General features: G+C 42.0%; 1 protein-coding gene across 6 annotated transcripts; it reads left to right on the forward strand.

Annotated features, from left to right (window-relative positions):
- Nucleotides 1–410: 410 nt before the first annotated feature.
- Nucleotides 411–21,843, forward strand: LOC109873011 (protein C-ets-1). 6 transcript variants are annotated; one of them, XM_020464483.2, is made up of 10 exons: nt 411–726; nt 7,368–7,479; nt 7,597–7,677; nt 8,496–8,615; nt 11,932–12,132; nt 17,357–17,431; nt 17,577–17,807; nt 19,187–19,441; nt 19,607–19,725; nt 19,911–21,843. In XM_020464483.2, the coding sequence occupies exons 2-10, from the start codon at nt 7,413–7,415 to the stop codon at nt 20,124–20,126; spliced, it is 1,365 nt and encodes a 454-aa protein (XP_020320072.1). In that variant the 5' UTR covers nt 411–726; nt 7,368–7,412; the 3' UTR covers nt 20,127–21,843. The 6 variants fall into 6 exon arrangements, with proteins under 6 accessions (XP_020320072.1, XP_020320075.1, XP_020320073.1 ...); XM_031808288.1 differs by lacking the exon at nt 411–726 and adding an exon at nt 6,896–7,005; XM_020464484.2 differs by lacking the exon at nt 7,368–7,479 and having other exon boundaries at nt 413–726.
- The last annotated feature ends 479 nt before the right edge of the window (nt 21,844–22,322 follow it).

Here is a 22,322-nt window from a genome sequence, read left to right on the forward strand (position 1 = left end):
ACTGACTCCCAGAATAAATCTATTATTAGATCATCTGTCTGCATTCACTCAGGCTATGGAATCCACATAGACGTTTTCACCCTGGGATATTCCATCTATTCAATGTTATTAATCAGTCATAAACCAAACCAACTACTATGAAGTTCAACTAATGCGTCCTCCTTTTTCAAGCTTGAGAAGGGAAATTAACATGAATGTAATGCTATTTGTAGAACACATATAGTTATTGGTGCATGACTCACCTTGGCATGGACTCACACTCATTGTAAATAATTTAACGGTTTTATTTACCTAAAATTGCTCTGTTTATGATTAGTAATCTGACAGGCATCTGTAGAGTTTGTGGCCTCGCCTCTAATACGCGTCATGTGTCAAACCCTGCCCCTTTCAGCGAAGAGCGTAAAACATAATCATCACGAGTGTTTGTTGTAGCTTTCAGTGGCGTATACGTCATTTCAGAGGGACTTATTACACACTTTTATGTTTTAAGAAAAATTATGGGGAATAATACCATTCGAAGTTGACAATAAAGGGATCGCAATCAAGATTCGCCCAGAGCTCAAATAGCCTACGAATCAATCAATTGAATAACTCATCAATCGGCAGCGGCTGGGACTCTGTGACGGCTGTGATAATTGGATCAACGTTGTGAAGAAGCTGCCGAGATGACGGCAGTTCTTGATATCAAACCAGCGTTAACTTTGATGAAGTCCGAAAAATTCGATTGTAAGTAGCTTTGTCTAATTATTATTTGTATTACTGATATGACATCTAGGCATACTTTGAGTTTACACAGTCAGACAACTACCAATATTAACCCTATTGCAGACTATTTATGTTGAGTGCCATAAATATGATGTGTAGCATCAGAATGCCGTTTCATTTGATAGCTTTTATTCCATTTAGCCTATGTAAATGATGGAGAACACGATTGTGTTATCATACATGCATACATTTTTTTTATAACGCAAAATTGTATTCTAGCTATGCAGATAAGTGATGATTTAGGCGCGCATCAGTAATTGTGCACACCTTTTGTTAACATCGGTAAATAGCCCACCCAATTTACCTACCTCATCCCCATACTGTTTTTATTTATTTACTTTTCTGCTCTTTTGCACACCAGTATCTCTACCTGCACATGACCATCTGATCATTTATCACTCCAGTGTTTAATCTGCTAAATTGTAATTATTCGTCTACCTCCTCATGCCTTTTGTACACAATGTATATAGACTTTTTTTCTCTACTGTGTTAGTGACTTGTTTATTGTTTACTCCATGTGTAACTCTGTGTTGTCTGTTCACACTGCTATGCTTTATCTTGGCCAGGTCGCAGTTGTAAATGAGAATTTGTTCTCAACTAGCCTACCTGGTTAAATAAAGGTAAAATTGTGAGAAAAAAAACATTAATTAATGGCAGCACTCGATTAAGATTAATCGGTGCACCGGTTTATCCCTGTGACAGTGACTTCAAATCGAACAGTATAATCTGCGCTGTTCGGTCAGGTTGTTAACAAGGCATCATGGTGCATCGTTCAGAAATATAACTCTTTTCTATAAAATATATGTTCAAATTAGTTTTCATTGGGAATGCAGATAAAGCGTTTTAAAAAAAAAATCAAAAGCAATCATTTTTGCATGTGAAAACACAGAATCCTACTCATTACCCCGTGCTTAACCTATGTCACTTTTGTTTTGAGCCGACTTTTGCTGTTGGCCAGAGCTCACCTTGCTCACGCGCGAGAGGCGTAGCATTCGTTCCAAAACGAATGCTATCACATGTCCGACGACAAACTTCTTCCACCGGGGCAACTCGGTCCCCTCACTAGCTAAAGTCGTCTATTGGCTCAGATACCCTTTTTAGCATAGGTTACTGACTTGTCTACACTTTCTTACCTGTTTTTAGATGTTCTTGTTAGTTTTCTCTCATCAGTGTTATGATATATCTCACATTGCCATAGTTGTCCTATTTGTCACCCATAGACTCAGTTGTCAATAGGTTGCCAATGCTTAAATATCAGATTATGTAGCTTGCTCCCTTTTTATATTTGTTTCATATTCTACTTTCATTGATATGATTCAAACTATATGATTTCTCAGATGTTTTTGCTCAAGACTTGCTGTGTCAATGCAGACGACATAAAACGTCATGGAAACTAGGCTATTCACACATTCGTCAACCACATTAAACTAAGATCCAAGTGCGAAAACAGAGTACCACACACACACACAATGTTCATGTGATCAGCAGAGTGTGAAAGTGCTGATAGTTACAGCATTGTCTGCACAAGCTTGCACCATCCTGCCAACTCTCCCAACAACCAGCCTCTTCACTCAAGGGGGAGAGCTACCACACTGAGTACACTTGTTTTATTACACTTGTGCTCAGTGACAATGGTATTGTAAAAAAGCGCTATTAAATGAGTTAGAGGTTGAAATGTTATGTCTATAAGCCCTAAATGTCTAATGACGTTTGTTGTGATGGGTTTAGCCTGTCACATCTTTCAAAGCCGTGTTGGGCTGGTGAGGTTCTGGCAGGTGTTGGACATTTAGCGAGAGCAGCCTTTTCCACCATTTTGCATTGTGACACACGTTACCTCTCCGGTCCTGGAGATGTCTCACTTAGGATATGCACACTAGTCACTGATAGGAATCTGTGTCCCCATCTGATCACTGCCTGTGATCACTAGACTTCTGGAGAACGTCTTTGCTTGAAGTAAGCCGATCAGCCAGGTACATGATGACTGAAACATTAGCTGTCAAAATAAAGCCAGCTACTGTGGATAGGGGACAGGCCACACCTGTGGAGATACTTTTTTTGGGCAGGATGCCCCTGAATCAACAGCAAAAAATGATTAGAATGTTATGTTACAATTGTTTAAATAATGGGTTCATGCTGAGACCAAGGTCTCTATCACAGATGATCCCTGTATACACATCAGTATACACTATACTAATCAACATACATCAATATATGAAAAGAAAAACATAATCACAGAAAAATAAACACATTCTTCACCAAAAAGTTCCTTAATCAGCCTTTTGAATTGCCCTAGAGGCACCATTTTAATTTTAATTTTTTTAACCTTTATTTAACTAGGCAAGTCAGTTAAGAACAAATTCTTATTTTCAATGACGGCCTAGGAACAGTGGGTTAACTGCCTGTTCAGGGGCAGAACGACAGATTTGTACCTTGTCAGCTCGGGGGGTTGAACTTGAAACCTTCCGTTTACTAGTCCAACGCTCTAACCACTAGGCTACCCTGCCGCCCCGAGTGGCAGGGTAGCCTCTAAATACAACTTTAGAGAGCCTTTGATATCATTCCACAAGTAAGGTACAGAAACTAAATGCAGATTTACCTAACTCAGTGCAGATCGAAGGGCTAACTCAGTGCATACCTGAGACTGAGTCTGGAATCTTGTACATCTGTAAGTAAACAATTAAGTTACAGTGGAAGTTTATGCCAGGAGGGCTTTATAGACAAAAATAATGCAATGCGTCGATCTACGAGACTTCAGAGAACCAGCCTACTTTTCAAAACAGTGGCAGCTGCACTCTTATAGATAATATTGCCATAGTTTACAGCTCTAGGATCTTAATTTGATCACTTTTGTTGCTGAGAATTTGTGCAAGAAATCCAAACTTGTATTTTATTCAAGCTTTAAAAAGGGTTCTACATTTTTATTTCCAATTTAAAATGTGAGACTTGATTTGAACTCAAAAAATGTCCATGAATTATAAATCACATTTCCTGTCACTGCAAAATTATTTCCTGCTGTAGCAAACTGGTTCAAATTAAGATACTACATCTGTGTAACGCTTATGAATGTCGACTGAAATTTTTTTTCTGCTATTTAATGAAAGGTATGACTTATTCCTGTAAAAGAAGACCATTTTAATTAGGACTGGGACAACAAGGTATGTAGGTAGTCTAGTGATTAGAGCATTGGGCCAGTAACCAAAAGGTTGCTGGATTGAATCCCCGAGTTGACAAGGTAAAAATGTCATCCTGCACCCCCTAACCCACTATTTCCCGGTAGGCCGTCATTGTAAATAAGAATTTGTTCTTAACTGACTTGCCTAGTTAAGTAAATAAAAATACCAGTATCGCAATATTTTTTTTCCATGCCAAAAATGAAAAGACTTGGTCCTTTTAAAAACCTGCTGTATGTAAAAATATTATTTACTTTATCTTGGAAAATAAATAAATGTGACTTTGGATGACAACATAATGTTTGTTTCCAACATTAGGGCTATTTTCCTAAGGAAGTTAAATCTGCTTCGTGTTTTGTTTCCTTTCCACAATACTAATGAGTATCGCGATACTGGTATTGGCCCTAATTAAATTTTCTTAAGTAACTCGTCAATCCAAATAACCGGATATTTATAAGCGAGGACACGATCAATGAGGGCACCATCCAATGTACATATGGTTAAATGATCAGATATATTTTTACATGATTTGGAAATGTTTAATTCAAAGTCAAACACAGATCTTCTTGAGTGATATTATTGCAAGATGTTTTGAATTGAAGTGAGCTATTTTAGGTTGTTTTTAGGTTTTCCTAGGTGTGTTCAATGTATTGTTTACATCATGGGGCTTTCCGTAGTGCTTGTATAGCAATTCTAGGACAGTCGCGTAACTCCTCTTGTGGTAAGAACATGTGAGGCGTCTGTTTTACTGTGAAAGGTGGCAGTTAAATATGAAATGGTCATGCCTCGAAAGCTTTGGGTATCGTAATGAATGCTAGAGTCAAAAGGTTCGGGGGGGCCGGGGGAATATTTTTATATTTTATAATGTGTAGGATTTCGTCATGTGACCTAGTTGATTATACTGAGAGTGACTTGATTTAAATAATGTAGAAAAAAAAAAAAATTATATGAAAAAAATAAACTATTCACACTTTGATGTGGAGTTCCAGGAAGTAGGTTGAGGCATTGTCCGACAAGGGTGGCTAGGTGAGCCTGTCATGTGTGGAAGAGGGGGGCCGCATTCCATTCCATTCTCTTACACCCTGGCCTTGGTGTGCTTTCTCTAAACAGTTTAGTTCTCTTGGCATGCCAGTGGACTGACTGGACTGCCTCATCCCGCCTTGTAACGCTTAGTCATAAAACACAGGGTGCGTCCCAAATTAGCACCCAAATCTCTATAAAGGGCACTACTTTTGACTGAAGCCATATGGGTTCTTTGCAATGTATAGGGTACCATTTGGGATGTAGCCACTCTCCTAATCTGAGATATATTATCAGCTCTGAATGACAGCCATGCCAGAGAATGATTAGGGTTTAGAATAATCACAGAAACCCAAGCTGACTGGTAACCTGCATAATGGTTCTGTGATCTTTTAACTAGACCACCGGGGTAACATGGCTGTGTGCGTGGTGGAGGGCGTCTCCTCAAGCAATACTCTCAATGGGAGATCATTGCTCAGCCCATATATTTTGTGAGGGTGTGTTCTCGTTTCCCTCTCCCAGCACATGATGACACACGCGTGAGTCAGGCTTAGTGGTCCACGAAATCCAGCAATGTCATAGAGGGTGTCAAACTAATTCAGTGATTTAAAAAATAAAAAAAACGTTTTTCTTCCCATCTCCCTAATCACTTATTCATGCACTTTTGAATCTGTTTCATTAGAGTTTTTTCCCCCAGAATGCCCTGAGGAAAAGGTGGATATCTTTAGAAACTAGATTTTGACCCCAAGTAATGTTTTTATCTGAAATGTTTAATCAAAATGTAATACATTACCTTTGTTGTTTGATGCCCCTGACTCAAAAAAAATCTGTTTGACTCTTATGTCTTCATCTTATGTATCCAAACAGACATCAGTATTTTTAAACAGAAATTATGTTTCTCGGCTAAATAATCTAAACTGGATATATCGCCCAACATCTTTGACACATACAAAGAGAACAAAAGTCACAAGCTTTAGGCTAGTTGGCAATTGAAATGAACAGCATGTTTGAATGTGTCAGTAGTGAGACAAACTTGCATAAACTAGGGCTGTGACAATGCCAGTATCCCAATTATTTTGTCAATAAAAAAATTAAACAAATATTTGGGGCAAAAAAGAAAACATGAAGCAGACCTAACTCTTTGGTCCTTTAAATACCTGTATGTAAAATATTGTTTGCAATAGCTTGGTAAATAAATGTGACTCTGGATGACAATATGAAGTTTGCTTCCCACATGAAGGCTGTTCGTTAAAAGAAGTTAAATCGGCTTCTTGTTTTGTCTCCTTGCCACGATACTAACTAGTGTCTTTATACTGGTATCGTCCCATGTCCCAATATGAACCTACATGTTTTTAGCAGTAACCATCTCTGGTAGCATTCAAAATGAAAAATACACACCAACTAAATTAAGTTAGTTTCAATTGCCAAAAAGTTGCTATCTGCTTATTAGGTCATTGTTAATGATTTCTGGGCTATGCAGACAGTGCAGTGGGAATGTTCCAACAACTCTGACCTGGACTGTGTTGTACACCATAACTTGAGGTTCCCACTTGGGCCCTTGTGACTTCCTGTGTCGCTGTTGGCAAACAGGGGCAGCCAGACTATCCCAGAGACATCATAGCAGGATATCCAACATGTGGTTCCCATTCCCTGTCTCTCCTTGCCACAGATTCCAGGAAATTTCCACAACTCTCTGAAAGAATATCGTAGGCTAGACTGGAGTGTTTGCCAGTGACATGTCTGGCTTTGTGATGGCTGCCCTTTTTTAAACCATGTTTTAGAACAGGAAGTTATTAAGGGAGTGATTGGATAGTGGGTGTTTTAGTAGTATGAGCTTTGATTGGGATTTTCTGTAACAGGCAGGACAATAAAGTGGGCTGAGAGTACAATGAAACAAATCAACCTGCTCACAAACTTGATACTGAGGGGAAAAAACAGAAGTTCTCAGTGCAATTCTTCTCCTCTCCTCAACCCTACCCCCTCAGTAACCAACCATGTGATCTTCTGGTGGCAAGCCACAGAATGCAGATTTCACACCCCCTGACCCCTGGTATGTTCAAAATGGAAACTGTTAATTATATTCTATATTCTCTTGATGACTCTAGATTGGCCATAGCCAGTGAGTGTCTGACACTCATCAGTCTGACTGGTTTTAAGGACAGTCTCTGGTGCATTTTTATCTTTACTGACATTAGTTGCAATAGCACCGGAGGAGATGGCTGCCGTTTTACGGGCTCCTAACCAATTGTGCTATTGTGTTTTTTTCCCCCCGCATTATTTGTAACTTTTTAAATTTTATGTGGTATTTCTGCCACCGTCTCTTTAGCGAAAATAGCTTCTGGATATCAGGACAGTGATTACACACCTCGTACTGGACAAAAATACATTATATTTTTTTATTTGGACGCAAAGGATTTACTTCAGACACCGGACAAGGTCCAAATCCCCGTCAATCGCATGAAGAAGAGACAGAGATATCGTGGAAGTAGGTCGGGGTGCCTTGTAAGGATCCGCTGGCGAGTGGGTAATCCGCCTCTACCATCAGTCCTATTAGCCAACGTGCAATCATTGGATAATAAACTGGATGAGCTCCAATCAAGACTCCCAACGGGACATTAAACTGTAATATCTTATATTTCAGAGTCGTGGCTGAACGACGATATGGATAACCTACAGCTGGGTGGATTTTCCGTGCATCGGCAAGATAGAACAGCTGCCTCTGGTAAGACAAGGAGTGGCGGTCTGTCTATTTGACAATAACAGCTGGTGCACGAAATCTAATATTAAGGAACTCTCTAGGTTTTGCTTGCCTGAGGTAGAGTATCTCATGAAAAGCTGTAGACCACACTATTTACCAAGTGTTTATCTATATTTTTCGTAGCTGTCTATTTACCACCTCAAACCGATGTTGGCACTAAGACCGCACTCAACAAGCTGTATAGGGCCATAAACAAACAAGAAAATGCTCATCCAGAACTGGCGTGCCTAGTGGCTGGGGACTTTAATGCAGGGATACTTACCAGCATGTTACATGTGCAACCAGATTATAAAAAACCTTACTCCACACACTGACGCGTACAAAGCTCTCCCTCGCCCTCCATTTGGCTAATCTGACCATAACTATATCTTCCTGATTCCTGCTTGCTACTCTGTTTATTATCTATGCTTAGTCACTTTACCTACATGTACATATTCCTTGAATTACTTCAACATTAAATATATCCAAGTTGGTGCTTTTGACTCTCTGGTTTCGGGGGGTGGACAGGCACAGGGCTTCTGTCTCTTTGGTTTTGGTGGGGCAGGCGCAGTGATCAGGGCAAGGCCCCTTTTCATGCTGTTTGTGGTATAAACCACTGTGTTTGGGCCACGACGAGTCGATGGAGCGGACAGGAGACTTGGGAAGTTGTGTGACATACTAAACAAGTAGAACCGTCAATGCATACTAATGTTTCCTGGAACCCAGTTTACAGTATGGTATCAGATTGGTGACCAAGGGTACTAGCATTGGGGCTGAGTTGTTTTTTTTGTTCTTATTGGCAGATGTGGACTTCAGCGACGTGCCCCTGCTCACCCCGGGGAGCAGGGAGATGATGTCACAGGCCCTGAGGGCCACGTTTAGCGGCTTCACCAAGGAGCAACAGAGACTGGGCATGCCCAGAGGTAAGTCCCCCCCCCCCTGCACAGCATTCAGAAACACACGGCCTGTGGCAACCAATAAAACAGGGCCCTGTTTAGGAGAGCATTAATGTTAAATGTTCAGGGCCCAAATTCAAAAAGCATCTCGGAGTTAGATTGCTTATCTAGGATCAGTTTGCATCTAAAATCACTGCTATTCTGAGACGCTTTAAGAATATGGGCCCAGATAGAAATTAATTGTGTAGAATAGGTGTCTGTACATGAAGTACAGTGCCTTTGGAAAGTATTCCGACCCCTTGACCTTTTCCACATTTTGTTACAGCCTTATTCTAAAGTTGAAAAATTTTCCCCCTCATTATTCTACACACAATACTCCATAATGCCAAAGCAAAAACAGGTTTATAAATGTTTGCTATTTTATTACAAATAAAAAAATGGAAGCCTCACATTTATAAGTATTCAGGCCCTTTACTTTGGCAGTGATTATCACCGTCTTCTCCCCCTTCTTTGGGGGAGTTTCTCCCATTCTTTGCAGATCCTCAAGCTCTGTCAGGTTGGATGGGGAGCGTTGCTGCACAGCTATTTTCAAATCTCTCCAGAGATGTTCGATCACTCCTGCGTTGTGCTTAGGGTTGTTGTCCTGTTGGATGGTGAAACTTTGCCCCAGTCTGAGGTTCTTGGTGCTTTGGAGCAGGTTTTCATCAATGATCTCTCCTTGATCCGTTCATCTTTGCCTCGATGCTGACTAGTCTCCCAATACATGCCGCTGAAAAACATCCCCCAAAGCATGATGCTGCCACCATGCTTCACTGTAGGGATTGTATCCGGTTTCCTCAAGATGTGACGCTTTGCATTCAGGACAAAGTTCAATCTTGGTTTCATCAGACCAGAGAATCTTGTTTCTCATGGTCTGCAAGTCTTTAGGTGCATTTTGTTAAACTCCAAGTGGGCTGTCATGTGCCTTTTTACTGAGGAGTGGCTTTCGTCTGGCCACTACCATAAAGGCCTGATTTGTGGGTGCTGCAGAGGTGGTTGTACTTCTGGAAGGTTCTCCCATCTCCACAGAGGGACTCTGGAGCTCTGTCATTTCCCTGACCTTGCAGGGCAGCCTGCTCTAGGCAGAGTCTTGGTGGTTCCACACTTCTTCCATTTTAAGATTGATGGAGACCACTGTGTTCTTGGGGACCTTCAATGCTGCAGACATTTTTTTGGTACCCTTCCTCAGATCTGTGCCTCGACACAATCCTGTTTCGGAGCTCTACGGACAATTCCTCTGACCTCATGGCTTTGTTTTTGCTCTGACATGCACTGTCAGTTGTGGGACCTTATATAGATCTGTGTGTGCGGTTCCAAATCATGTCCAACCAATTGAATTGTTGGACTCTAAGTTATAGAAACATCTCAAGGATGATCAATGGAAACAGGATGCACCTGTGCTCAATTTCGAATCTCATAGCAAAGGGTCTGAATACCGACGTAAATAAGGTATTTCTGTTAATAATTTTTTTAATAAATTTGCAGACATTTCTAAATGTGTCTGTCATTATGGGGTATTCTGTGTAGATTGAGTTTTTGAATAATTAAAAGAATCAATTTTAGAGTGGTTAATGTAACAAAATGTGGAAAGTCAAGGGGTCTGAACACTTTCTGAAGGGACTGTATATGAATCGTGTAAATTGTATACGTTTCTATCTGAAATGTTTTGCATATTTTACACACACAGGTCAATCAAAGTTTTTGATTGATGAAACGGAGCAATACCTGCCCTATTTATTTTTCTCTGAGGCAAATATTTTGACCCAGCAGGAATGTGCTGCCTCAACACTGTTTACAACATGCGGGTGGGAGCTGTCTGTCAAAGCCAAGTTGGTTGCAGTGGTGTAAAGTACTTAAGTAAAAATACTTTCAAGTACTACTTAAGTTTTTTGTGGTCTGTACTTTACTATTTATATTTTTGACTTCACTATATTCCTAAAGAAAATACTACTTTTTATTCCATACATTTTCCCTGACACCCAAAAGTACTCGTTACATTTTGAATGCTTAGCAGGACAGGACAGTTGTCTAATTCACAAACTTATCAAGAGAACATCCCTGGTCATCCCTACTGCCTCTGATCTGGTGGATTCACTAAACACATGCTTCATTTGTAAAGGATGTCTTTTAGTGTTGGCTTGGATTTAAATAAACTAGAAAATGTGTCTGTTTGCTTAATGTAAGGGATTTTAAATTATTTGTACTTTTACTCTTGATACTGAAGTATATTTTAGCAATTACATTTACTTTTGATACTTCAGTATATTTAAAACCAAGACTTTTACTCAAGTATTTTACTGGGTGATTCATGTTTACTTGTCATTTTCTATTAAGGTACCTTTACTTTTACTCAAGTAGGACAATGGTTACTTTTTCCACCACTGTTTGGTTGTTAACCCAACTTACAATATACCTCGACATGACAACCCATTCACTCCCTTCAGAGTAGGCATGAGACCATGTGACCTGGTGGGAGAGTTGGAGGAGCAGCCTGTTAAGAGTAAACAAACGTGTGTGGCGTGGATAGACAGTGAGTCACTCTGTCTAGGGGGTGTCTGTTAATAAGCGCCTATGAGTCTCGGCAGTTGCTGAGGAATTTTGGTGCAGGGAGTTTTAACTTTATCTGCCAAAAAGTCTAAGGATTGGGATTCGGTGCGAGAGGGTTATAACTTCTGCTAAACACCACACTATACACAAGTGTATATGATGCTCCTCAAACAGTTTTGAGAATACATTTTATTTTTGGACAAGGTCCCACTGACTTAAAGCCGGAATCCCTATTTGTGAAACGGCTACATGCGTTTTAGGATATTACAGCAACAAAGTTAGTTCAAACAAAACCATTTATTTAACCAGGTATGTACTGCAAATAGTTTATTCCACAATGCTGGATGCCTGTTTCTCCAACAAAAACGTGCTGGCAATGTTTAACTTATGGCGATTTCAGATTAAGGTTGACCTGCTCCCAGTGTCAAACCGTTGATGTTAGTGTGTTGTACAAAAAGTGCTGTTTAAAGCTGGATGTACAGTATTGCTCCACAGATAATACATTGTCATGAATGATGCACAATTTATCATGAATAATAGCAAAATACATTTTATTTGTGACTGTCCCAGCCTCTTGCTCTATGTTTTGGCCCTTGGCAGAAATACTGTGTTGATCCAACACTGTAGAGGGTCACTGTTAAGTAACCAACGTATCTGCATACACAGCGACATATGATCCAGATAGTGTGATCCCTGTGTATTCACTGACTAAGGAAGACTGTTTTTGATTTTACAACCCTTCCTCCTCTGTGTCCAGACCCCAGGCACTGGTCAGAGAGCCAGGTGGGCCAGTGGCTGCTGTGGACAGTGAACGAGTTCAGCCTGAAGAGCGTGGACCTGCACTGCTTCCGTATGGCCGGGGTAAGTCTCTGTGCCCTGGGGAAGGAGTGCTTCTTGGACCTGGCACCTGACTTTGTGGGGGACATCCTGTGGGAACACCTGGAGATGATGCAGAGAGGTAGGTAGCACCTGTGTCATCGTTACATTTCTATTAGCATCATTACTAGACCAGCAACATACAGTAGCCTATGGCTATTCACATCATTGCTAGGCCAGCAGCATACAGTAGTAGCCTATGGCTTTTAGTATCAATTTTAGGCCAACAACATCCATTAAGGCTATTAGCATCACTGCTAACCCAGCAACATGGTGCCCATAACCTTACTGGATTACTAGTTATTAAGGGTCAAAAGCTGAAGAACATATGCACATCCAGGTACTTTCCGCAGTTGCTGGAGCAAACTCATGGAAAACACCTCACTGCTGCTCCACGCCGCACACTGCTGCGCCATGCCTAATGATGACCTAAGGGTTGAAATGTTGTTATAAATAAATATCACCTGGGCAGCAGCTAAACTTCCTGGGGTCCTGCAACATTAGGGTGGTTAAATACAATTAAAAATATTAGATGACATTCATCGCCATTTACCCATTTTTGTCTTAGCTCTCCCGATCAACACCTGTGATTGCTTTATGCCTCTAATGTCAATATGTCTTGTCTACTGCTGTCTCGGCTAGTTCTTATTGTTTTATTTCACTGTAGAGCCCTCAGTCCCGCTCAACATGCCTTAGATAGCTCTTTTGTCCCACCACACACATGCGGAGACCTCACCTGGCTTAACTAGTGCCTCCAGAGACAACTTCTCATCGTCACCCAACGCTTAGGTTTACCTCCACTGTACTCACATCCTACCATACCATTGTCTGTACATTATGCCCTGAATCTATTCTACCAAGCCTAAAAATCGGCTCCTTTTATTCTCTGTTCCCGACGCACCAGACGACCAGTTCTTATAGCCTTTAGCCGTACCCTTATCATACTCCTCTGTTCCTCTGGTGATGTAGAGGTTAATCCAGGCCCTGTAGCCCCCCAGTTCCATTCCCCAGGCGCTATCATTTGTTGACATCTGTAACTGTAAAAGCCTTGGTTTCATGCATGTAACATCAGAAGCCTCCTCCCTAAGTTTGTTTTATTTACAGTTTTACAACACTCCGCCAACCCTGATGTCCTAGCGGTGTCTGAATCCGGGCTTAGGAAGGCCACCAAAAATTCTGACATTTTCCATCCCCAAGTACAACATTTTTCCACCAAGATAGAAATGCCAAAGGGGGTGGAGTTAGTCTGCAGAGTTCTGTCATGCTATCCAGGTCTTAAAGGTTTTAAAAATCCACCTTTCCAGAAATAAGTCTCACTGTTGCTGCTTGTTATAGATCCCCTTCAGCCGCCAGCTGTTAATTCCAGCTGTGAATGTTCCCCACTTATCTTCAGAGTTTGCACTGTCAGGTGACCTAAACTGGGATATGCTTAACACCCTGGCCATCCTACAATCTAAGCTAGATGCCCTCAATCTCACACAAATTATCAAGGAGCCTACCAGGTACAACCATAAATCTGTAAATACGGGCACCCTCCTAAATCAAATGTATTTATATAGCCCTTCGTACATCAGCTGATATCTCAAAGTGCTGTACAGAAACTCAGCCTAAAACCCCAAACGGCAAGCAATGCAGGTGTAGAAGCACGGTGGCTAGGAAAAACTCCCTAGAAAGGCCAAAACCTAGAGAGGAACCAGGCTATGTGGGGTGGCCAGTCCTCTTCTGGCTGTGCCGGGTGGAGATTATAACAGAACATGGCCAAGATGTTCAAATGTTCATAGATGACCAGCAGGGTCAAATTAATAATAATCACAGTGGTTGTCGAGGGTGCAACAGGTCAGCACCTCAGGAGTAAATGTCAGTTGGCTTTTCATAGCCAATCATTCAGAGTATCTCTACCACTCCTGCTGTCTCTAGAGAGTTGAAAATACCAGGTACGGCACAGTTAGCACGTCCGGTGAACAGGTCAGGGTTCCATTGCCGCAGGCAGAACAGTTGAAATTGGAGCAGCAGCATGGCCAGGTGGACTGGGGACAGCAAGGAGCCATCAGGCCAGGTAGTTCTGAGGCATGGTCCTAGGGCTTAGGTCCTCCTCCGAGACAAAGAAAGAAAGAGAGAATTAGAAAGAGCATACTTAAATTCACACAGGACATCGGATAAGACAGGAGAAATACTCCAGATATAACACTGACCCTAGCCCCCCGACACATGAACTACTGTAGCATAAATACTGGAGACTGAGACAGGAGGGATCGGGAAACACTGTGGCCCCATCCGAGGATACCCCCGGACAGGGCCAACCAGGCAGGATATAACCCCACCCACTTTGCCAAAGCACAGCCCCCACACCACTAGAGGGATATCTTCAACCACCAACTTACCATCCTGAGACAAGGCTCAGTATAGCCCACAAAGATCTCCGCCATGGCACAACCCAAGGGGGGGGCGCCAACCCAGACAGGATGACCACATCAGTGAATCAACCCACTCAGGTGACGCACCCCTTCCAGGGACTGCATGAGAGAGCCCCAGTAAGCCAGTGACTCAGCCCCTGTAATAGGGTTAGAGGCAGAGAATCCCAGTGGAAAGAGGGGAACCGGCCAGGCAGAGACAGCAAGGGTGGTTCCTAGATATCATCCTGACCAACCTGCCCTCTAAATACACCTCTGCTGTCTTCAACCAGGATATCAGCAATCGCTGCCTCATTGCCTGCGTCTGTGGTCAAATGACCACCCCTCATCACTGTCAAATGCTCCCTAAAACACTTCAACGAGCAGGCCTTTCTAATCGACTTGGCCCGGGTATCCTGGAAGCATATTGACCTCCATTCCATCAGTAGAGGATGCCTGGGGATGCCTGGTTATTCTTTAAGTACTTTCCTCACCATCTTAAATAAGCATGCCCCATTCAAAAAAACAGAACTAAGAACAGATATAGATAGCCCTTGGTTCACTCCAGACTTGACTGCTCTTGATCAGCACAAAACCATCCTGTGGCGTACTCCATTAGCATTGAATAGCCCCCGCAATATGCAACTTTTCAGGGAAGTCCGGAACCAATATAAACAGTCAGTTAGGAAAGCTAAGGCTAGCTTTTTCAAACACAAATATGTATCCTGTAGCACTAATTCCAATAGGTTTTGGGACACTGAAGTCCATGGAGAATAAGAGCACCTCCTCCCAGCTACTGACTGCACTGAGGCTAGGAAACGCTGTCACCACTGATAAAACTAAGATAATCAATCATTTCAATAAGCATTTTTCTACGACTGGCCATGCTTTCCACCTGGCCACCCCTACCCCGGCCAACAGCTCTGCACCCAAATAGCTGATGTTCTGAAAGAGCTGCAAAAACTGGACCCCTACAAATCAGCTGGGCTAGACAATCAGCACCCTCTCTTTCTAAAATGATCCACCGCAATTGTTGCAACCCCTATTACTAGCCTGTTCAACCTCTTTCGTATTGTTGGAAATCCCACACAGCTTACTGATGGCTGTGTACAGGTACAGTGAATCTGTATATAGCCCACCCAACTACCTCATCCCAATGTTATTTATTTTGAAGTGTACCTATGATATGCTATGCTTTGTAAGTAGGAAAACTTGCAAAATCGGCAGTGTATCAAATACTTGTTCTCCCCACTGTATATTAGCATAATTGCTAGGCTATTGAGAGACTATGGCTATCATCAGCGCAAAATAGTTTAACGGACATCAAACCTATTGTATAAAATGTGTTAGCATCCGATCCCACAAACATTAATACTTTACTGTGGCACTGTTTAGTTGGCATACAGTGGGGCAAAAAAGTATTAAGTCAGCCAACAATTGTGCAAGTTCTCCCACTTAAAAAGATGAGAGGCCTGTCATTTTCATCATATGTACACTTAAACTATGACAGACAAAATGAGAAAAAAATAATCCAGAAAATCACATTGTAGGATTTTTAATGAAATTATTTGCAAATGATGGTGGAAAATAAGTATTTGGTTATTAACAAAAGTTTATCTCAATACTTTGTTATATACCCTTTGTTGGCAATGACAGAGGTCAAACGTTTTCTGTAAGTCTTCAAGGTTTTCACACACTTGCTGGTATTTTGGCCCATTCCTCCATGCAGATCTCCTCTAGAGCAGTGATGTTTTGGGGCTGTTGCTGTGCAACACGGACTTTCAACTCCCTCCAAAGATTTTCTATGGGGTTGAGATCTGGAGACTGGCTAGGCCACTCCAGGACCTTAATGCTTCTTACGAAGCCACTCCTTTGTTGCCCGGGCGGTGTGTTTGGGATCATTGTCATGCTGAAAGACCCAGCCACGTTTCATCTTCAATGCCCTTGCTGATGGAAGGAGGTTTTCACTCAAAATCTCACGATACATGGCCCCATTCATTCTTTCCTTTACACGGATCAGTCGTCCTGTTCCCTTTGCAGAAAAACAGACCCAAATAATAATGTTTCCACCCCCATGCTTCACAGTAGGTATGGTGTTCTTTGGATGCAACTCAGCATTCTTTGTCCTCCAAACATGACGAGTTGAGTTTTTACCAAAAAGTTATATTTTGTTTTTATCTGACCATATGACATTCTCCCAATCTTCTTCTGGATCATTCAAATGCTCTCTAGCTAACTTCAGATGGGATTTTTGCTCACCGCTCTTGTGATAATTTTGAACCCACGGGGTGAGATCTTGCGTGGAGCCCCAGATCGAGGGAGATTATCAGCGGTCTTGTATGTCTTCCATTTCCTAATAATTGCTCCCACAGTTGATTTCTTCAAACCAAGCTGCTTACCTATTGCAGATGCATTCATCCCAGCCTGGTGCAGGTCTACAATTTTGTTTCTGGTGTCCTTTGACAGCTCTTTGGTCTTGGCCATAGTGGAGTTTGGAGTGTGACTGTTTGAGGTTGTGGACAGGTGTCTTTTATACTGATAACAAGTTCAAACAGGTGCCATTAATACAGGTAACGAGTGGAGGACAGAGGAGCCTCTTAAAGAAGTAGTTACAGGTCTGTGAGAGCCAGAAATCTTGCTTGTTTGTAGGTGACCAAATGCATATTTTCCACCATAATTTGCAAATAAATTCATAAAAAATCCTACAATGTGATTTTCTGGATTTTTTTTCTTCTCATTTTGTCTGTCATAGTTGAAGTGTACCTATGATGACAATTACAGGCCTCATCTTTTTAAGTGGGAGAACTTGCACAATTGCTGGCTGACTAAATACTTTTTTGCCCCACTGTATATATATTTTTGTGTTAAAGCGGGGAGGGGGGTACCATCATAACTAACATGTCTTTCTTGGTAAAGATGTGAGGCATTTCCCCGTCAATGGCTTGATGCCCACATTCCAGGAGTCCCGGTTCACTTATGACTACTTTGCCAGTGAGTATAGCTTCTCTGCCTCTGCCCAAAACACAAGAAACAACTATTGTCTAAATCATACTGTCCATTTTATAATGGAGAGAAATATCATTACTCCCTTTTTTGGGAGAGATGTAATGTCTCTCCCCCCAATTCTTCTCCGTAGACTATGGAACTGAACGTGCCCAGTGCATCCTTCCATCGGACAACTCAGAGCCAGGCATCATCACAGAGTCCAATCAGACACTTCTACCAACCACCTGTGAGGACCTGCTGTCAATCAAGACTGAGAACGGACATTCTACTGGCCCACTGGGTCCTAAGCAGGGGGACTACCTCACCATCAAACAGGAAGTGGTCTCCCATGACAACATGTGCATGGGGCACGTCATTCGAGGTAAGACCACAGTCATGTAATATAATAACATATGCCATTTAGCAGATGCTTTTGTCCAAAGATATTTACGTGCGTACATTTTTTTTTCACCTTTATTTAACCAGGTAGGCTAGTTGAGAACAAGTTCTCATTTGCAACTGCGACCTGACCAAGATAAAGCAAAGCAGTTCGACACACAACACATGGAATAAACAAACATACAGTAGAAAATCTATATACAGCTTGTGCAAATGAGGTAGGATAAGAGAGGTAAGGCAATAAATAAGCTGCGACGTAATTACAATGTAGCAATTAAACACTGGAATGTTAGAATGTGCAGAAGATGAATGTGCAAGTAGAGATACTGGGGTGCAAATGAGCAAGAGAAATAAAAAAATATGCTATGGGGATGAGGTAGATTGGATGGGCTATTTATAGATGAGCTATGTACAGGTTCAGTGATCTGTGAGCTGCTCTGACAGCTGGTGCTTAAAGCTAGTGAGGGAGGTAAGAGTCTCCAGCTTTAGTGATTTTTGCAGTTCGTTCCAGTCATTGGCAGCAGAGAACTGGAAGGAGAGGCGGTCAAAAGAGGAATTGGCTTTGGGGGTGACAAGTGAGATATACCTGCTGGAGCGCGTGCTACGGGTTGGTGCTGCCATGGTGACCAGTGAGCTGAGATATGGCGGGGCTTTACCTAGCAGAGACTTGTAGATGACCTGGAGCCAGTGGGTTTGGCGACAAGTATGACGTGAGGGCCAGCCAACGAGAGCATACAGGTCGCAGTGGTGGGTAGTATATGGGGCTTTGGTGACAAAACAAATGGCACTGTGATAGACTGCATCCAATTTGCTGAGTAGAGTGTTGGAGGCTACTTCGTAAATGACATCGTCGAGGATCGGTAGGATGGTCAGTTTTACGAAAGTTATACATGCATGCATGCATACATATTTTATCTTATTGACCTCAGTAGAAATCAACCCACGACCCTGATGTTGCAAACGCCATGTTCTATCAATTCAACCACATTCTCCTCCACCTTAAATGCTATAGAAGACATCATGGGAGAATGTTTGTCTGCTATTTATAATATTCTCCTGTACATTGAATGTATGACATTTTAGCCTGGTAGAATCAGATTAAGCAAGGAGATAATTTAACAAGCTCATTATGGACATTGTGTAGATGGATATTATTCACTGTGATGCAAATGAACATTCAGTTTTATGATCCTCATTATAAATACCTTGTTGGTGTTCAGTATTGCACACAGTAGCAACTATTTTGCAGCAGACTATTTTAGAATTTTGGTTCAGGTAGTGCCCCCATGCTTCACTTTGTTTCAAAATGTTTCCCCCCCCCCCAACTGAACATGGCCGTGGTGTTCCACTCTTTCATCCCAGGTAAAATTGGGGGCCAAGAATCCTTTGAGAGTGTGGAGAGCCTAGAGGCTTGTGAGCGTCTTACCCAGTCCCGGGGCAGCCACTTCTGCAGTCTGCAGCGTGTGCCCTCCTACAACAGCTTTGACTCAGACGACTATCCGGCCACGCTGCGTGGCCACCCAGCCAAAGGCACCTTCAAAGACTTTGTGAAGGAGCGCATGGACCTGACCAAAGACAAGTCTGTCATACCGGCAGCGGCTCTTGCGGGATACACAGGTGTGTGTGTTTATGTAACCCAAGAATGCAAAACAATTGCTGACTACCTGGTAGGTGACTATATTTGCTGACTACCTCAAAAGGTGATTATTTGTTTCTTTGAGATTCAATTAAATACCAAGTAATTTAAGTAATAAACTATGTTCCTTGGTTGTGCTTCCACAGGAAGTGGTCCGATCCAGCTGTGGCAATTTCTGTTGGAGCTCTTGACCGACACTTCCTGTCAGTCGGTCATCAGCTGGACGGGAGATGGCTGGGAATTCAAATTGACCAATCCCGATGAGGTGAGAACATCCCTTCCACTTAGATCATCACGTCATCCTATATCCAGTTACTAATTCACATTGACAATACCTAATGGAATAGACAAAGTTAAAAGTATGTTTACTTGATCTTGCCATAGGAAATTGGGGATAATTTGACCCTCTCCCGCTCTCTCCCACCTTTCGTCCTCACTCCTCCCCTCCAGGTGGCTAGGCGCTGGGGCCAGAGGAAGAACAAGCCCAAGATGAACTATGAAAAACTGAGCCGCGGCCTGCGCTACTACTACGACAAGAACATAATCCACAAGACGTCTGGCAAGCGATATGTCTACCGCTTTGTCTGCGACCTGAACGGCCTTCTGGGATACAGCGCAGAGGAGATTCACGCCATGCTTGACATGATGCCGGACACAGGAGAGTGATGTGGGTGTGGTCTGACACCACCAGGTAACATACACGCTTGTGTAGGACAGGGGTTGCCAACAGGTTGCCTGTGGGCTAAAACAGAATTTTTTGTGATTTTTATTTTTGTTTTTATTTTTTTTGTGGGGGGGCTCTCCAAAGTTGAGTTTAGAGGGATTTTAGTTTTGGTCAAAAAAGACTCAAATCACCAGGAATTCAGAAAAAAGGAGACTTTAGGAAATCTGTTCCCAAGAATTCCATAAAAAAAGATGTGATTATGTCTCAAAGTAGGAGTAGGAAATGATTGTTATTTTCAAATACTCTTTTTATTATTGTGTTCTGGCAAAAATCATCTCAAGGCTGAATCTAGTTGCCTACTGCTGTTGTAGGAGATCATGATGAAAGCATTTACAATCACAAAACAAAGACATTATGCAAATATAATCAGACTCCTGTCAAGTTGCTGAAGACAATGGAAGCGAGTTACTTGGAAATGGACATTGCCATCACCCAAGGAGGTTAGATCATTTTATTCAAATGGAGCACATGGTAAAAGAAATGTACCCTTTGGGACCTAAGACTGGTGTTTTTCTGTGTTCAGTATTGTTCTCTGGAAACCACATTGACAATCCACAGCCATTTTAGCAGCCAAGCATTGGGCTTTTTGTGTCAGTCTCAAAGCAATGACTCTACTCTTACACAATGGGCTACTGAAGTCCTTTTTAATGAATGATTTGTTTGAGGACTGCTACAGACATCCAGGGTATGGAGGGCAACACTAGGTGCTCTATATATCTATCAATGCCACCACTGTCATGTTTCCACCTGCCAAAAATATGTCCAATTTGTCATGTTTCCCTGACCAAAGACATGCACGAGACATAATTCACTGTCTCCACATGCTTTGTCATGAGTTCCCCTAAATGTGTTAAGAGCTTTCACATTTCGACTGTTACCCTGGGTTGTATTCACTAGGAAATAAATTGAAGAAAATGGACCGAAATGGGAGGGACTACCTGAACCTGTCCAATAAGAAACTAGTTTGTGTTGCAAAACTTTTTGCTACAGGTTGTTGCGGTGTACCCTATTGAATATGGTTAGAAAGGTGTGAAGTACTCTCATATTTGAGGGAACCAAACCCTACAACCAAATGCTATCGCAATTATTTTACAGCATTTGTTTCTTTTTTATAATGTAGTTTTGTATAATGTTAAAGTTTATTTTTTTTAAATGACAGACAGCTGGTTCTATGCGTGGGGACGCTTGATGAATACAGACCCGAGTAGGAGTGCTGATCTAGGATCAGTTGTTCCCTTAAGTTATTAAGAAGAATACATTGAAAGAGGGGCTGGCTGGCTGATCCTATATCAACACTCTTAGTCTGAGACTCTTTGAATATAGGATTTTTTAAAAAGGTGCAGTATCCTCTTTCTTGCTTTATACATTCAAGATTTCTTGGGCTGAGCCTGGCCTATCGCTGAACATGAAGAGCAGAGCTTTTATTATGATTGTACATGAGAATGTTGTATACCAAACAGTATAAACAAAACTAACTGTGTGGGTTCCTATTTTTACTCCTCACGTACACACAAATGCCCATGTAACACACAGAGCTAAAAATAGCCACAGTTGAGTAGCGGCTAGACCGACATCATTGCCAAACGTGGGGCTGCTGGACAGGAAATTCCACCTGATACATGTTAAACTTAGCTGTTAATAAAGAAGTGATTTATTGTCCATTGTTTTGCCCCTGTCCCTCTGGATTACATGCTTAGTCTTAGCCCATGTGACATACTAGGCCTAAGGTATAACATTCTCCCAGGGTCAGCTCGATGACTTGAAACAGGAGAAAGGCAAGATGACAGCAATCTAAGTCATTGAGAGAGGACATTAGTTCTGTGTGTGACTCCATGATAACAATGACAGATAAATCTCGAGGGACAATCAAGGCAGAACATGGTTGTGGGCGGAATCTCTACACGAGACGCAGGCATCTGAAGAAAAAGTGAGGGAAATGGTCTCTGAGATGGACCACAGGAAGATCGAGATGGAGCTCGCCCGCAGGACTGGAAAACCCAACACCGGCCCAGGTGATAGGCCGATAGTGGTCAAGTTTCTGAGGTTCAAGGACAAGGTAGGTGTTCTGGAAAGAGCCAAGAACTTGAGGACTTCAGAGCCAAGAACTTCAGGACTATCCTGAAGCTGTGCGCCAGAAG

This window comes from Oncorhynchus kisutch, linkage group LG28 (genome assembly GCF_002021735.2).
Source record: "Oncorhynchus kisutch isolate 150728-3 linkage group LG28, Okis_V2, whole genome shotgun sequence".
Lineage (NCBI taxonomy): Eukaryota > Metazoa > Chordata > Actinopteri > Salmoniformes > Salmonidae > Oncorhynchus > Oncorhynchus kisutch.

Excerpts from the sequence above, each read along its gene's own strand:
- LOC109873011 (XM_020464483.2), top strand. The coding sequence starts at position 7,413 with ATGAAGAAGAGACAGAGATATCGTGGAAGTAGGTCGGGGTGCCTTGTA. Across the intron at positions 7,678-8,495 it reads AGATAGAACAGCTGCCTCTG|ATGTGGACTTCAGCGACGTG; the intron begins GTAAGACAAGGA and ends TCTTATTGGCAG. Across the intron at positions 8,616-11,931 it reads GAGACTGGGCATGCCCAGAG|ACCCCAGGCACTGGTCAGAG; the intron begins GTAAGTCCCCCC and ends CTCTGTGTCCAG.